This window comes from Cervus elaphus, chromosome 6, assembly GCF_910594005.1.
Source record: "Cervus elaphus chromosome 6, mCerEla1.1, whole genome shotgun sequence".
Lineage (NCBI taxonomy): Eukaryota > Metazoa > Chordata > Mammalia > Artiodactyla > Cervidae > Cervus > Cervus elaphus.
The window spans coordinates 22,772,592-22,790,076 of NC_057820.1; the positions used below are offsets into that span (position 1 = coordinate 22,772,592).

Genomic DNA, 17,485 nt, shown 5'->3' on the forward strand with positions numbered 1-17,485 from the left:
TTAAATGAAATAAGACAATTTGACTATAAAAATATCCTTATCAAAATATTTTAGTGTAGTAATTTAAAAGTGAAACTTCTACCCTCTCAAAAAATTAATTTATATGCTTATTAAGCAGTTTGTTTTTATGAATCCTAACATAATTTCTTACACATGGTAGTAAATCTTGAGGTTTGTTTTTATAATTATTCTTTTAAAAGTAATCTAGTTGTCATAATTAATTATTATTAATTACATTAAGTACACTTCCAAAACTGTTAGCATAAGTAGTTTGGAATTAAAAGATAAGGTGAATAAATATTTACAAGTATAAAAACTCCAAATCCACTATGAACAGAATAAAGTATTGCTCAATTTCATGGGAGAAATTATTAGAATATCAAAGGAATTCCTATACTATGACATAATTTAAGATTCACTTTGTTTTATTTTACATGAAGTATCTTAAAAACTCAATATTCTACCATCTTATTTTTTTCAAATCACCCTAACGTGATACATTCTGAATGATACTACTACAGAGGAGTGATCTAAGAAACCAGAATGTAAACTACATAAGGACAGGCCTTCTTTTTTGTTTACTGCTATACCGTAGCATCAACAACAGTGTCCAATATGTTGTACGCCCTGTGAACTGAATAAACAATTAGACCATTAATTCCTATGAGCCACTAAGTACAAGAACCCATGAGCTTATTACGTTCACCACTAGTGTAAAATTCTGCTAAACTTTAGCTATACTTCAGATCTTAACAGCAAAAAACTAAACTTCCAGCAAGCCAAAGATGCTTGAGCAGAATTCTGTAACAGTCATTATATATCACAACTCAATAACTTTTAAAATTATATGTATATACATATACCCATAAGAAGCCAATTCAATAATTCATTGTTCTGGTGTTCTTCAGGATGTTTATAAGTTTACTAAGGAGTTTGTTTTTATGGAATCTTAACATAACCATCACTGGCTGTTCCTGAGTAGAAATACACAAGTCTACAAAACCATAGTTTTATACAAATGGACCAGAATAATATCAGCTCTATTTGAGCCTATTTCAAAATACATGTCACAGTTCAAACAAAAGCTCATAGGCAGCCTTAAACCACTGAGAATCTGTGAGAAAGTGAAGAAAAGTAACTTAGAAAAAGGGAGCTACTTAGAAACTCCTATTCTGACAGATCTTTCTGCATTCTGCATCATTTTATTAAGATGATCAAAGATTTACAAACAGTACTATTTTCTAAAACTAGAAAACAGAAAAGCCAGGGAAAGTCCTTACAATACTCTAGCAACCATGGAAAATACAAGGTTAAGAAAATATAAGGCAGATATGATTTATATTTCTACCAAAGAGTTCTCCAAAACAGTATTATAAAGTAACAAGTTTTCCACACAGTTTTCAATGCAATAATATCAACTTCTTAATAGTAAATACGAGGCCAAAGTTTAAGTATTTTTCCTAACAAGCACAAATCCTCACTCAGTATCAATAAACACAAAGATGGTTAATTGAACTCAATAATAACTTCAAACTCCCTTTAATGACTCCACTAATTACTACAGCTTATTTAACAAATTTGTTAAATTTGATTAATTTGTTTACAATGTAGATGAAAATTTTGCTTACATGGTAAAATGTATTTCCTACTGAACTAGATGAGACATAAACTAATCAATTATATCACACAGAAATATCTTAAAGAGATCTATTAATGGAATATCTAAAGTTTAAACTAGCAGAGCTGGTCACAGACTCAAGTTAACTAAAATTCTCATGAGACAAAACAAAAATTAACACTTACTTTTTAATTTCTTCTTCTACTGTATTAACTCCATCTTTTTGAGGATTAAGAAATTTATTTGTGGCACTGCCAAAGTCACAAAGTACATAGTTTCCACCATCATTCAACAAAATATTTTCTACCTTCAGAAAAGAAAATCAATAATTAGTAGTATTTTCAAAGTGAAAATTGTCTTTTTACAACGTTTTTACACAATAAATACCAAAGGACTTGTTTTACACACACACACACACACACATACACACGTATATACAGAGAGACGGCACCTCAAACTGTGAGAAAGGGCAAATGATTCAGAACAAAAATACATGTTACTTTATCTACTGCTTCTCTCACTAAGAACACAGGAGTGTTTCTTCCATCCCAGGATGAGTTTTACAAGAGCCAAGTAACCCTTTTTGTTGTAACATGTTGAGTCACTAAGTTGTATCCGACTATTTGTGACCCTATGGACTGTAGCCTGCCAGTCCATGGGATCTGCTGTTCATGGGATCTCCCAGGCAAGACTACTGGAGCAGGTTGCCATTTCCTTCTCCCAGGGATCTTCCCAACTCAGGGATCAAACCCGTATCTCCTAAATTAGCAGGTGGATTCTTTACCACTGAGCCACCTGGGAAGCCCTCAAGTAACCATAAGTCCTCTCTCTAACGCTTCTATAAAAAAGAACTGCTAGTAGCAGTGAGTCTATACCCTACCTCCATTTTCATCCTTTTCTGACACTTCAGTTTTTCTACAGAAAAAACAAAAACCATTCCAATTCTACCTCTGATTAACTCCTAATTCCATTTTTATCTAAAATACTACACTGAAAAACACAGATCTAACTTTGTGTCTTAACTTAGAGATCAGAGTCGAAATAAATAAAGTTTCGCGCGCAGTTTCTAAAACAGGAGAGTGTGGGTTCACAGGCCAACTGTGCCACTTATTATCACATGTACCCTGGGCAGTTTGCTTAACCCCTCTGAGCTTCAGTTTCCTCACCTATAAACTGGGGGAAATGACCTCTGTTACATGAGACTGTTGTAGAAACGGTAAAAGCTGAATGTATTAAAACATGTAAAAAGCTTAAAACACAACAGAAATAAGGTAAGCATACAATAAATGACACTATTATTATTAACTTTTTTACAGTGTTTTTATTTTTATGATATAGCCTTGAATGAGTGATTAAATTTCTCTCCACTCAACCAAAATACTCACATTAGTTTCTTTATAATTTTTCTTCTATATTTCATTTTAGTTTACTTTTTTTTTTTTTCCAATTATTTTTATTAGTTGGAGGCCAGGGGAATCGGGGGGGGGGGGGGGAGGTGGGAGGGGGATTGGGATGGGGAATACATGTAACTCCATGGCTGATTCATGTCAATGTATGACAAAACCCACTTCATTTTAGTTTACTTTTAAACATACTTGTAGAAAATAAGGATTTATACAAGAAATCTACTTAAAAATATCTACTTAAGCAGGTTTGAATAAATTTCCACACATAAAAACAACTAATTCTAGTCAATATGGTCTATATAATAGTATGAAATTCAATGTCTTTGTTTTAAAACCAAGGAAAACTTGGCTGAAAACATCAACTTTACATTAAAAAAGTTAATGAGCTAAAATAGCAAAAAATCATCTGACCAAATTATTAGGGAAAATGTAAAAGAGCTGCATATCCAGAAGAACTGAAATGAAAGATGCTACACTGATTATCCAAATTAAGGGACAGAGATGTGGAGTCAAACACTGTGATCTTACCTTAGCTTGTATTCTTTAGCATAAATTTCCCTAAAAGATGCCTTCATGGTTAACAACCTATATTCTGAGTAACATCTTCTATTCTCTCGTATCTTAAGAGCATTTTATTGTCACTTTTCAAAGTCGTCTGTGCTGAGTGCTCAGTTGCTCAGTTGTGTCTGACTTTTTGCAGCCCTATGGACTATAGCCTGCCAGGCTCCTCTGTCCATGGGGATTCTCCAGGCAAGAATACTGGAGTGGATTGCCATTCCCTTCTTCAGGGGATCTTCCCAACCCAGGGATCAAACCCGCCTCTCTTATGTCTCCTGCATTGGCAGGCAGGTTCTTTACCACTAGTGCCACCTGGGAAGCCCAATAATAAGCCAGAATTGAGATTCATTCATTCAGTAAACATTTACTGAGACTCTGCTATGTGCCAGCACTGTACTAAATGCTTGGATACATCATAACAAAAGAGAGAAATCCCTGCTCACAGAGAGCTTACCTTCCAATGGAAGAGGACAGAAAATAAAACAACAGTCTTATAAGCAAATTACATAGTATCTGAGAAACTGACAAATGATAATAAACGGTAGAACAAGTAGAAAATGGAAAGGTTATGTTGTAATTATAAATAAGGTGGTACAAGCATAGCACTCTGAGAAAGTGAATCTGAGTGAACTTGAAGTGGGGGAAAGGTTTACCTTAGGATATCTGGGCATAGAACATTTCAGGAAGAGGAATTTTTGTAATCTTAGTGTTTCCAAGTATCAAAGAAGATACCTATGTTTCTAAAGAATGTAATGATAGCTCAAGCAATATAATTTCAGGAATCTTCAATCCCGTTTGGGCACTTTTTCCAGTGTAACAGGTGTACCATATACAAAAGGTCAGATTCCATGAATATGAAAGACAAAGTGACCTTAAAGTGACAATCACCACCAAATTATAAGAAATTACCTAAAACTGTAGTAAAGTATAAATAAATAAGAGACCCATTTACAGTGAGCTCCAATATCTCTGGAAAATTCCTTGATGCTTAAAATGAACTACAGGAAACAGGAGGAGTGCTGGCAGGACAGTATGGAGAGACACCCCGCCTGCGGCGGTGACGTTCACATTCTTGTTCACGTGAAACCTTTTAGAGAAGCCTGCTCAGTACAACGGAAGCAGAGCAGGGAGCACAGAATCCACTTCTACAACCATGTGAGAAACTGTCAGGGTCATGGAAAGCACAGCTTCAATTCTGCAGTCAGTCTTTACATGGCCTCAGGGAACGCAGCAGAGAACGGAGAGGCCGGTCTGAGTGCTGGTAACAAGAACTGCTTTAGATGAAGACAGTCCAAGGACATTTTAACTCCAAAGTTTAAAAGGTAGTAATCCATAAGGAGTCTAAAGTTCCTACCTTGAGATCCCGGTGAATTATCGGAGTCTTACACTGATGCAACCTTGCAACGGCTTCACAGGTATCACAGAATATCTGTAACACTTCTGCTTCCGTAAAGCCAGTCTGCAGCTTCTTATTCATCTGATTCACTACCTGCCCAGCTAACCAAAAAAAGTAATATTGATGACATTTTTAATAACTGAAGACTACCACAGACAAAGAAATTAAGAAATGACTTTATAGTCTCAGGTAATGGAAAACTGGCTTTCTCATTATTTTCATGTAAAAATGCTTATTATACACCATATTCTGTTGCTTCAATGACATAATTTTTTTTCACATTTTATATCTTTGATATGAGAATATCTGATGATTTTAACATTTTAACAATTCCAAAATCAAGATGTATCTTGTAACTGATGGCATCACAAATTTGAAGCAACAGTTATTCAACTATGCTAATTACGGGGGTAAACAGTGGTGAACGAAAATAAAGTATCTATTATCACAAAATTTATACCTAAAGGTAGAGATAAATTATTAAACAATCACACACATAAATATTTATCAAAGTTACAAACAACAAGGATAATATGAGAAAAACCCAAATTTAAATTGGTAAAGGATGGGAAGAAGAGACTGGCAGAGAAGGCCTGTCTAAGGAAGTGATTATTTATGTTTAAACTGAAGGTTAACTAGAAATTAACCTGGCAGAGATTTGGCAGAACACCCTAGTGACAGCAAGTGACATGTAAAAAGGCCTCTAGTTTGGGAAACAGTTTGATGATTTTGAATAACTTAAAGAGAACCAATTTGAGTATGGTCTAGAAAGCATCAAGAAGAGAGTAAAATAAAGATGATACTGACAAGAGAGAGAGAAATTTAAGATTTTGTCTTGAGAATCAAGGAAACTTCCTGATCAGATTTTGAAAAGATCTTCTTGACAGGGGGATGGAGGAATCACAAGAGAGAAAAAGAGATGTATAAGGGACTAATGTTCTAAACCAGGTTAAGAGATAACTTACCAGGGCAGAGTAACCTACCAAAGTCAAACAGCCACACCAACAAGCCCTGAGAGAGTTATTAAATAAGTATTGAGTGGACTACAATAACTGATAGCATAATGGTGACAATTTTTATACTAAGAGAAAGTTTACTATCATATTCTCAGAATACAAATATATGATTCATTCAGAAAACATTCTAACCTAAATAAAGTTTGGAAATTTAAAAAGGCAAGCTTGTGTTTGAAATTTTCCTTTAACAAGTTTGAATAAATGAATGTCTGTTATTTTGTAATGTGTAAGAAGGTGCATGGAACAACACCTGGTTCCAAATTGGGAAAGGAGTACATCAAGGCTATATATTGTCACCCTGCTTATTTAATTATATGCAGAGTGTACATCATGTGAAATGCTGGGCTGGATGAAGCACAAGCTGCCATCAATCAAGATTGCTGGGAGAAATATCAATAACCTCAGATACACAGATGACATAACCCTTATGGCAGGAAGCAAAGGAGAACTAAACAGCCTCTTGATGAAAGTGAAAGAGGAGTGAAAAAGTTGGCTTAAAATTCAACATTCAAAAAACTAAGATCATGGCATCTGATCCCATCACTTCATGGCGAATAGATGGGGAAACAATAGAAACAGTGACAGACTATTTTGGGGGGGCTCCAAAATCACTGCAGATGGTGACTGCAGCCATGAACTTAAAAGACACTCGCTCCTTGGAAGAAAAGCTATGACAAACCTAGACAGTATATTAAAAAGCAGCGACATTACTTTGCCAACAAAGGTCCCTCTAGACAAAACTATGGTTTTTCCAGTAGTCATGTATAGATGTGAGAGTTGGACTATAAAGAAAGCCAAGTGCCGAAGAATTGATGCTTTCGAGTTGTGTGTTAAAGTAGACTCTTGAGTCCCTTGGACTGCAAGGAGATCAAATCCCAAAGGTAATCAGTCCTGAATGTTCATTGGAAGGACTGATGCTGAAGCTGAAACTCCAATACTTTGGCCACCTGGTGCAAAGAACTGACTCATTGGAAAAGACCCTGATGCTGGGAAATTGAAGGCAGGAGAAGGGGACGACACAGGATGAGATGGTTGGATGGCATCACCAACTCGATGGACATAAGTTGGTGATGGACAGGGAAGCCTGGTGTGCTCAAGTCCATGGGGTCACAAAGAGTCAGACACGACTGAGTGACTGAACTGAAAAAGGTGTATACACACTTGTTCCTTCTATTATTACTGTCTAAACAGCATTCTCATATGTATTCTGAAATAGTTAGTTTTTCCTTAGAACTTTAAAGCAGAGGAAAAAACATTAATTTTGCCCATGAATCCTCAATTTTCAGAAAATTCAGGTCTATTTGGTTATAATTTGTTCAAAGTATCTCATATAAGACTGAGGCACCTGACTATGCAGCAATTTTCTCCATACTTTGTTAGATGTCCTGACTCATTTTACGCAAAAATTAAACAGTACAAGAAGTGGTTTATTGGTGTTTATTCATATTATTCAAGCTTCTCTGATGGCTCAGATGGGAAAAAAAAATCTGCCCACAATGCAGGAAACCTGGGTTTGATCCCTGAGTCGGGAAGATCCCCTGGAGAAGAGAATGGCTACAGACTCCAGTATTCTTGCCTGGAAGAATTCCACTAACAGAGGCAACTGGTTGGCTACAGTCAACGGGGTCACAGAGTCAGACATGACTGAGCAACTCACACACACACTCTTGAGAGTCCCTTGGACTGCAAGGAAATCAAACCAGTCAATCCTGAAGGAAATCAATTCTGAATACTCATTGGAAGGATTGATGCTGAAGTTCCAATACTTTGGCCACCTGATATGAAGAGTCAACTTATTGGAAAAGACCCTGACGCTGGCAAAGATTGAGGGCAAGAGGAGAAGAGGGCGACAGAGGATGAGATGGTTAGACTGCATCACCAATTCAATGGACATGAACGTGAGCAAACTCCAGAAGACAGTGAAGGACAGGGAAACCAGGCATGCTGCAGTTAATGGGGTCACAAAGAGTCAGACACAACTTAGTGACTGAACAACAACATTCACCATTATTCAACTATCATTTCACAGCTAAAGAAATCATAACCTTGAATTCCTTCTACCTCTTGCAAACTTTCAATGTTTTAATGAGTAGAATAAACTTTAAACAAAGAGTTAGTCAATATTTTTTCCCTTTAGAGATCTTTGGGTTAGAAGCCTTGAATCACAAAATCTAAGTTCCCGGAAAAAGCTAAAAGCTCTATCTGAGCCGCACTTACTAATGTAGAAACTCAAAACCAAAGTCTTCTAAATAGACAGTGTATTAAAAAGCAGAGACATTACTTTGCCCACAAATGTCGAACAGTCAAGGCTATGGTTTCTCCAGTAGTCATGTACAGATGTGAGAGCTGGACAATAAAAAAGACTGAGCCCAAAGAATTGATACCTTTGAACTGTGGTGCTGGAGGAGACTCTTTCGAGTCCCCTGGACAGCAAGGGGATCATACCAGTCAATCCTAAAGGAAATCAGCCCTGAATATTCATAGGAAGGACTGACGCTGAAGCTGACACTCCAATACTTTGCATTAGTGCAAAGAGCTGACTCATTGGAAAAGACCCTGATGCTGCAAAAGACTGAAGGCAGGAGGAGAAGGGCACGACAGAGGATGAGATGGTTGGATGATATCACCAACTCAACAGTCATGAGTTTGAGCAAACTCTGTGAGACGGAGAGGGGCAGGGAAGCCTGGTGTGCTTTAGTCCATGGGACCGCAAAATATCAGACACAACTGAGCAACAACAAGACATTAAAGTAAAATTATTCTAAATGAAAAATTTTAAAATCATATCCAAAAAGTAAATACTGCTGAAGCCTGAAGGTCTTTTAAAGTAAGATGTGGGTAACTGCCAAATCTTTACATATTTTTCAAACAGGTATCAACCCCTAAACCAAAACTTCTATACTCTGCCCTATTTCAGGATTAAAATTTTAAGTCACCATTTTTCTAGCCTCAACAATCTTCATATCTCTGAGATTGCACTCATTACCATTTAATTTAAAATGCCATACAGTGCAACCTACTATCTTATTTAAATGCTGATATGACTTTATTTTTTACAAGATAATTAACATTTCATCTGCCACAGACTGTACCACTGGCCCCCAAACACTCACTTGCTTAAAAACTGAAGCTCGTTTGGTTCCCCTTTTAAAATGTCTTCTGAATGACAATTTTAATTAAACTCATTCAGGGTTATGATTATGCTCAATTCAATTATTTTTAAAAAGTTATCAATAGTCAAGGGCTATTAGTCAACTCTAATCGAGCTAAGAATTAGCACCTTAAACACTAGGAAAGTAAGGAAAATCAGTATTGTCTCCTTCAAGGGATCATAATGTTTTACAGTAGATAAAAATAAGGAAGAACAATCACAAAAATATCTAATTGTTTCTATTATATATGTAAATAAGTTACAAACATATCACAATAGATATTACAATACTGATTCACTTCATTTTCCTCTGTCCTTCCCTTCTTACAAGACTGGAGTAAAATAAAGACTAAATTTTTTCAATTACCATCACCATCTTCCTCCTCCTCCAAACTTCAGGAACTGACTAGAGTTCCTGGTACGATAGTTAACAATCATAGCTGTCTTAAGAGAATCTAAATATAGAACAGGTCTCCCTAGAACCCAAACTGCCAGTTACATTCGGGGAGGTGGTGGGGGAGGCAGGTGTGCATGGGGAGAAGAAGGCAAGTTTGCAGGAAATTGACTAGTTGACCCCTTCACACATGTTAAAGTTCAAAAAAAAAAAGTCAACACTTTGATTATAATTCTTAAGCATACGCTACAATTTCTAATTTTTTCTTTGAAAATACCACATTAAATCCAAATAAAAAGTGGTTTTCTATCTTCTGATGTTTACAAAAGACCACATAAATTTATAAGAATTATACATCAAAATGTATCCTTTAAATTCATTAAATTCAATATGCTCAAGGATAACATAGTAGCATTCTGGAAAAATCCTATAATACTAATATGGACACAGCATGTTCTTCTTGGTTAGACCATAAAAGAAACATAAAGGGATCAAGAAATGTGATTGCTTAGATTCCCTATCTTAAACCCAAAGGCATTTTTCTAATTGTCCATTTACATGTGCTCATATCACCAATGCAACAAACAATATTATAAATTATTTTTCAACAGCATTCCTTAATTAGACAAATAATTAAAGCTGAGGTGCAATGAGTGTCCACAATTAGATAACAGCTGCTCAGGGAGAAACCAAGACACCTAATAACCCAATTTATGAGCAAATTCCTTTGGCATAAAACAAATGCAGAGAAATACTTACCTCGACAATATTCCATTAAGATAAGCACTTCCCATACATTATCACTAATTGAATTTACAGCACAGTCCAAATAACCCACGATATTTTTGTGACCAGATAGCTCTTTCTGCAAAAAATAAACAAAATTTTAAAAACTGGAAAATATGTATGTTAAACATCTATTGTTAATGATTTGAAGTTTAAACTAATATACTTAAAGAATTTCAAAAAGATTTAAGTATGGAATCTGACATGTTTAAAAAAATTTCTACAGTTTCAATGGAAAGTTTAGTTACACATGACTGTCATTTTGTAACAGACAGAAAGTTAATGAATACTCATTTTTAAATTCAATGGAGAAGAAAGACATCACTTTTGTTCATTCAAAACAATACTCTTCAAAAGGGAATACACAAGATAGCACTGTGGGACGCAAGAATAAAATACCAGATTTTATATGGTATTTTAAATTTGTATTTTATTTTAAAATATGAATTTTTAGTTCCTAAACTAACAGCTATACTCTCATTTGTCTGTTTTCTCTGCAACAGACTGCAATTTATATCCACCTAGTTAAAAGAATTTATGAATGTATGTACTTTCAACTAAATAACCCAAAAAATAAACAAGTAGCTAAATAGGATTCCTATAAAGAAACTATAGATTAAATATAGTACTAGTTGAATGAGTACATGCAACTAAGAAGAAAATGGGAAATCTGACACTTTGCTCCTAGTATAAAACAATCATCAATATATAATAAGGTTAAAAACAATAATGATCTAAATTCATTTTGTCTTTAAGTTTAAAGTAAGTTACATCCACTATCATTAAAGGAAAAAATCTAGTTTTAACTATGCAATATAATTTGAGACATTAGCTAATGGCAGTTGAACATGTGAATAATTCACAAATAAACATAAATAATGGAGGATTGGTCATCAAAAAACAGTTGGAAGACAACTGCTCATCTCACCAAACTATCTTCTTTCAAAGCATAAAATCTGAGTGTTAACTGAGATTGATGATGACTACATTTTATATATCTCAAATGTAAACAAATTCTATTGAAGGAACTATTACAATATAATAGTAACATATCTGGGCTCAAGTTAGAAAACTGTCTAAGGTTTCCTATTATCTCGGAGTAAATCTTTTCCCCCTTTGACTAACAGCCTTACCTGGAAAAAAAGCAAGTCTCAAAGTCTAATCAACTCTAGTCTAGCTGAGGGATAGGGACAATAAAAGCAGAATTCAGGTAAGTCATATTGTATAAATGCGCCTGTCTTAAAACAAAAAGGATCAAACCACATGTGTGTTGATAGAGATGTTGATACAAAATAAGAAAATCTCCCTCTTAGCAGCTGGGGAGGACTGACAATAACAAGTGTTTACAAGGAAGTGAAAAAACTAGAACCTTCCTACACTGCTAGTGTGAATATAAAATGGTTCAACTGCTGTGGAAAACAGTTTAATGGTTCCTTAGAAAGTTAAACATGGAATTATCATATGACCCAGCAATTCCACTCTTAGATATATAGCAAATGAACTGAAAAGAAACACTCAAACAAATATATATATATATATATACACATATATATAGCAACACTTACTCACAATAGCCAAGAAGTAGAAACAGCCCAAATGACCATCACAATGGTTTTTTAAAAGTCCATCAATCGATGAATAAATAATATATGCATAGCATATATAATGGAATATTATTCAGCAATAAAAAGGAATCAAGTGCTGTTAAGTGCTACAATGTGGATGAATCTTAAAAATATACTAAGTGAAAAGAAGTCAGACACAAAAGGTCACATACTGCATGCTTCCATGGATATAAAATATCCAGAAGACACAAATCCATAGAGACATAACATAGACTGGGTAGTTGCCAAGCCCTGAACAAGAGTGGGATGGGGAGTAACTGCTTCATGGCAGGCGTTTCCCTCTGGAGGGATGAAATGCTTTAGAACAATAGGGGCAGGCTGTACACAACACCGTGAATGCATTCAATACCACTGAATTGTTCACTTTAAAATGTGAATTATAAAAACTATATTGTGTGAATTTTGCCACAATAAAACAAAAATATTAAATATACATATTAGACTTGATAAAGAACGGATGAGGAGGAGGAAGAGGAGAACAGGAGAGAGGAGGAGGAGGAGGGGGGAACAAGAATAAGAAACTACCCAGAGCATTGACAATAAGCAACTCGAGACAAAAAGGAAACTTTTATTCTGTAGTTTTCTTGAACTGGTTAGTCTAGTTAACTGAATTACTGAAATTTTCTTTAATGGCCTAGTAAAGTATTTTTCACTTTTCCTAGTATTCATATAACTTACCATATAACTAGAGTACACACCTATGGAAAAAAATCAATTCTACAGCATGATTTTTTAAATGAAAAGCAAAACTAAGTTTTGCCTGTGAATACAAACACATACTTTTATTAAATACCCACGGGGATGGTAAGCACCAAATTCAGGATAAGGGCTTCTTTCTGGATTAGGATAACAGTATAAAGATGACATTGGAGAGGAATACACAGAAGGCTTCATCTGTATCTGTAAGCTTTCAATCCTTAAGTTGAGCAGGTGATGAAGTGGCATTCACTAGTCCTCTCAATTTTTCTATTCTAAGAACATTCCATAATTAAAACGTATTTTAAATAGAAAAAAAGAAAGCAGAGAAGCCTGCCTGTTGAACTACTATAAGCAAGGGAGGAGAGGTAGGAGTTGGCTGTATTTAGCCCTAAGTGTGGCTTTAAAGAGTACACTTCAAAGGTTGTCAGGATGTGCATAAGCAGCTTGCCTAAAAGCTGGTTAATGTTATGCTGATACAAGTTTTTCAAATGGAATTACTCTTTCACTTACCATAATTGTAATTTCCCTTTTACAAATGTTGAGGTCTGTCGTGTTATTGACATACATTCGCTTCAATGCATAACGGTGTCCACCATGAGTCCGCACCAGGAAAACAGTTGAGAAGCCACCTATGAGAACAAGTACCAATTAAATATAAAGAATTTGAAACTACTGCTAAAATCATGTAACATCATTGAGGAGCTTAATCTCAGAAGGAAATAAAGTGACTGTACACAAGACAAAAATAAGAACAGTAAGTGACTAATATATTAAATTACAGCCAAAACATTGCCTTGCTATACCAACCACAAACCAGCACATATAGGATAATATGCTTTTCAGGTTACATGTCTCTCTTTTAAACATTAAAATATTAAAATAGTATCTGAATGGGAATATTTCTTCTATGGGATATGGAAAATACTACAACATAACTATATCACTATATCTGGCATATACTACTGATTGTCTACCCATCAGGCCCCCCCCTCTCTGTGATGACAAACCACCAGCAGGCTCAGATGGGCGGGTCCCTCATCCCGATCTAGGGGGCGAACGGACACCGTATTAAGGCGGTAACGAGAGCCTCATTTCCTCTTGTCAGCAACTGATTTCAGATTGACTATGCTAATGGGACATATAGGAAAGTCTGCTGAGGGTTGCAGGAAAGATTTTCCATCTGGGGGAGGGGGGCAGGGGGAGAGAGTTTTATGAAGAAGGCCTTGCTCTTCCTTCCAGCTTTTGGATTTTGCAGTGTAAGAACATAATGTTTAGACCTAGGACAACCATATGTGGCTATGATAGAAAAAAGAATCAGAGAGAAAACGACCCAGAATACTAACATAGTCAGGCTACTGAATTAGACAAGCCTTTGGGATCTCTCATGCTAGATGACAAATGTCCTCATTATTTATGCCACAGTCTGTTCACTGCACCTAAGAAAGCATCATATATGAAATATACAGGTATTCTAAAGAACAATTCTGTTACATTTGAACAAAGATTTCCACCTTAAGTTTTTAAAACTCATTTTGGCATAGGATATTTTATGTCACTTTCATCAATTTGATAGTCCTTCTAAAACAAGGCTTCCCTTGTGGCTCAGCTGGTAAAGGACCCGCCTGCAATGCAGGAGACCTGGCTTCGATCCCTGGGTTGAGAAGATCCCCTGGAGAAGCGAATGGCTACCCACTCCAGAATTCTGGCCTGGAGAACCGCCATGGACAGAGGACAAGTAATTAATGTGTTTAGAACATAACCGTTAAGTCACTTTTGAATTAACTAAGTGCTCTAGGCGGGGACGGGGTCGGGGGTGGTATTTTTTAGTGCCTTGTTAAATCTAACATCTAACATTATTTAACTTATATGCAGAGTACATCATGAGAAACGCTGGGCTGGAAGAAGCACAAGCTGGAATCAAGATTGCCAAGAGAAATATCAATAACCTCAGATATGCAGATGACACCACCCTTCCGGCAGAAAGTGAAGAAGAACTAAAGAGCCTCTCGATGAAAGTGAAAGAGGAGAGTGAAAAGGTTGGCTTAAAGCTCAACATTCAGAAAACTAAGATCATGGCATCCGATCCCATCACTTCATGGCAAATAGATGGGGAAACAGTGGAAACGGTGGCTGACTTTATTTTTCTGGGCTCCAAAATCACTGCAGATGGTGACTGCAGCCATGAAATTAAAAGACTTACTCCTTGGAAGGAAAGTTATGACCAACCTAGACAGCATATTAAAAAGCAGAGACATTACTTGTCAATAAAGGTCCGTCTAGTCAAGGCTATGGTTTTTCCAGTGGTTATGTATGGATGTGAGAGCTGGACTATAAAGAGGGCTGAGCACAGAAGAATTGATGCTTTTGAACTGTGGTGTTGGAGAAGACTCTTGAGAGTCCCTTGGACTGCAAGGAGATCCATCCTAAGGGAAATCCATTCTGGGTGTTCAGTGGAAGGACGGATGTTAAAGCTGAAACTCCAATATTTTGGCCACCTGATGCAAAGAGCTGACTCACTTGAAAAGACCCTGATGTTGGGAAAGATTGAAGGTAGGAGGAGAAGGGGACGACAGAGGATGAGATGGTTAGATGGCATCACTGACTCTATGGACATGAGTTTGGGTTACCTCCAGGAGTTGATGATGGACAGGGAAGCCTGGTGTGCAGCGGTTCATGGGGTCGCAAAGAGTTGGACATGACTGAGTGACTGAACTGAACTAAACTGAAATCTTAACATACACTAATTTATTTGACGTAACCTGATTACAAGTAAAAAAATTTCCCAATCACTACAAGAAGTCATTCATCAGACATAATTTGCTAATTATGTCTCTCAGCTCCTAATCAGCATTTTCTTTCCAAAGAACTGAAAATCCAACTTCAAAAAAGTGACATAAAATTAGATGCCATTATCTGTTTCCTGTAACCGAGATCCTCAACTCATTTTCTTGCCCAACACATTGATGGACTCTACTCATTCCCTAAGTGACAGAGATTGTCAATGGAACTGGGAGAAAGGCATCAAAGCTGAGAAATACAATATTATGAAACTGATTCAGCAAGGATCATCATTGTATGGCAAAATTCTAGATGAAATGTTTATGAAAAATAGGATATTCACATGGTGTCAAAGCATCAAAAGGAAAATCATTTCTTTTCAAAGAAGAAATTTGGGGGTCACTAATATTGGCATTAATATTGACATTACATGCTTCCTGATGTGATAGAAAATGAATTAAACAGCATCACCTGTGAAATACCTTTAACCTAATAAACCTTAAAGGCCTAAATTCCACTTTACAGATAACAGGGGCTAAAAGAATATGGAAAATAACACAAAGTGACAGTAAGACAAAGTCTGAGATACTGACGCTGGTTAGTTGTCTTGTACAGTATTCCACATGTAGAGTACAAAAATGGAGTAGAATCACGTTACAATCAAATTAATACATCATTTTTGATTAATTACTAGTTTTAGAAGAAACTATAAAACGTGATTTTTGTTGCTCAACTATTGGAAAGTTGTTGCTGTTACTGTTTAGTTGCTAAGTTGTGTCTAATTCATTTGCTACCCCATGGCCTGTAGCCTGTCAGACTCCTCTGTCCATGGGATCTTCTAGGCAAGGACACTGGAGTGGGCTGCCATTCCCTTCTCCAGGGACTCTTCCTGACCCAAGGACTGAATTCACCTCTCCTGCACTGGCAGGCAGGTTCTTTACCACCGAGCAACCAGGGAAGCCCATTTCAAAGTGAGGTCATTTTCTTCATTAGCAGGTAATGGGCACACCCAAGGCAGCCTCGTTACTTGTTCTGGAGCTTCACCCTAGGGAGCACTCCTCAGGTTTGATCCACATCTGGTGGCCCACGAGGAACAAGGCTTTGGGTGCCATCTTGGCACTCTCCCTCTGCCCTGCTCCAGCTCACCGGTATCACCCAGAGAAGAGCTTTTCCCTCATCTGGAGTCCCAGTTTCTGACACTGCTGCTCAGGGGAGACCTCCAGATCACCTGGTTCTGGTGGCCAGCATAGCTAACACTTTTAGTTTCATAAGCCTCTACATATCTGCATACTTTTAAAAGCTGGTGTCTGAGGATTCGACTTCCAGGAAACCTGCATCCAGGTGCTGAGATTCTACCCTTTGGGACAATGATAAGTCATAGCACATCCACAACTACTGGTGGGTATTAAAAATGTAACAGGCTACGTGGACAAGGACAGATGTTTAAAAGATAACCAAAAGCTGAGGCAGGACTGAATCACAAAGTTCATCTCTTATACAGGGCCACGCCTTCCAAACTGACTGGTTGTTCATCTACAGTATAGAAACCAACACAAGAGACACAAGCAAAATGAAGAAACAGAGGACTATGTTCCAAATAAAAGAACAAGATAATATCTCAGGAAAACAAAAACACTTAATGAAAGAGAGATAAGTAGCTAATCTGATAAAGAGTAATAATCATAAAGATGCTCACCAAATTGAATAGATGAACTGGGAGAACTTCATCAGAGATTTAAAAAATATAAGAAAATACCAAACAGAAGTCAAAGACCTGAAGAATATAATAACTGAACTGAAAAATACACTAGAGGGGTTCAACAGCAGACTGGACAAAAGTAGAACAAAGAGTTCAGTCAACTCTAAAACAAGGCAGTGGAACTCAACCAACCACAGCAGCAAAAAGGAAAAAGAATGAAAACAGTGGAGATAGTTTAAGGGGTATACGAGACAACATCAAACAGACTAAAATTCACAACATAGGGCTCCCAGAAGGAAAAGAGAGACAGAAAGGAGCAGCAATCTTATTTGAGGAGATAATAGCTGAATTTTCCTTAA

General features: G+C 36.5%; 1 protein-coding gene across 2 annotated transcripts in view; it reads right to left on the minus strand.

Annotated features, from left to right (window-relative positions):
* The window catches only part of BMP2K (BMP2 inducible kinase), a 114,229-nt gene that overhangs the window by 52,413 nt on the left and 44,331 nt on the right, over positions 1-17,485 (minus strand). For both annotated transcript variants that reach the window (XM_043906387.1, XM_043906386.1), the window contains exons 2-5: positions 13,160-13,278; positions 10,299-10,404; positions 4,937-5,079; positions 1,804-1,925 (exon numbers count right to left, since the gene is read on the minus strand). In XM_043906387.1, coding sequence (XP_043762322.1) covers positions 1,804-1,925; positions 4,937-5,079; positions 10,299-10,404; positions 13,160-13,278 — 490 coding nt within the window. The remainder of the gene's footprint in view (positions 1-1,803; positions 1,926-4,936; positions 5,080-10,298; positions 10,405-13,159; positions 13,279-17,485) is intronic.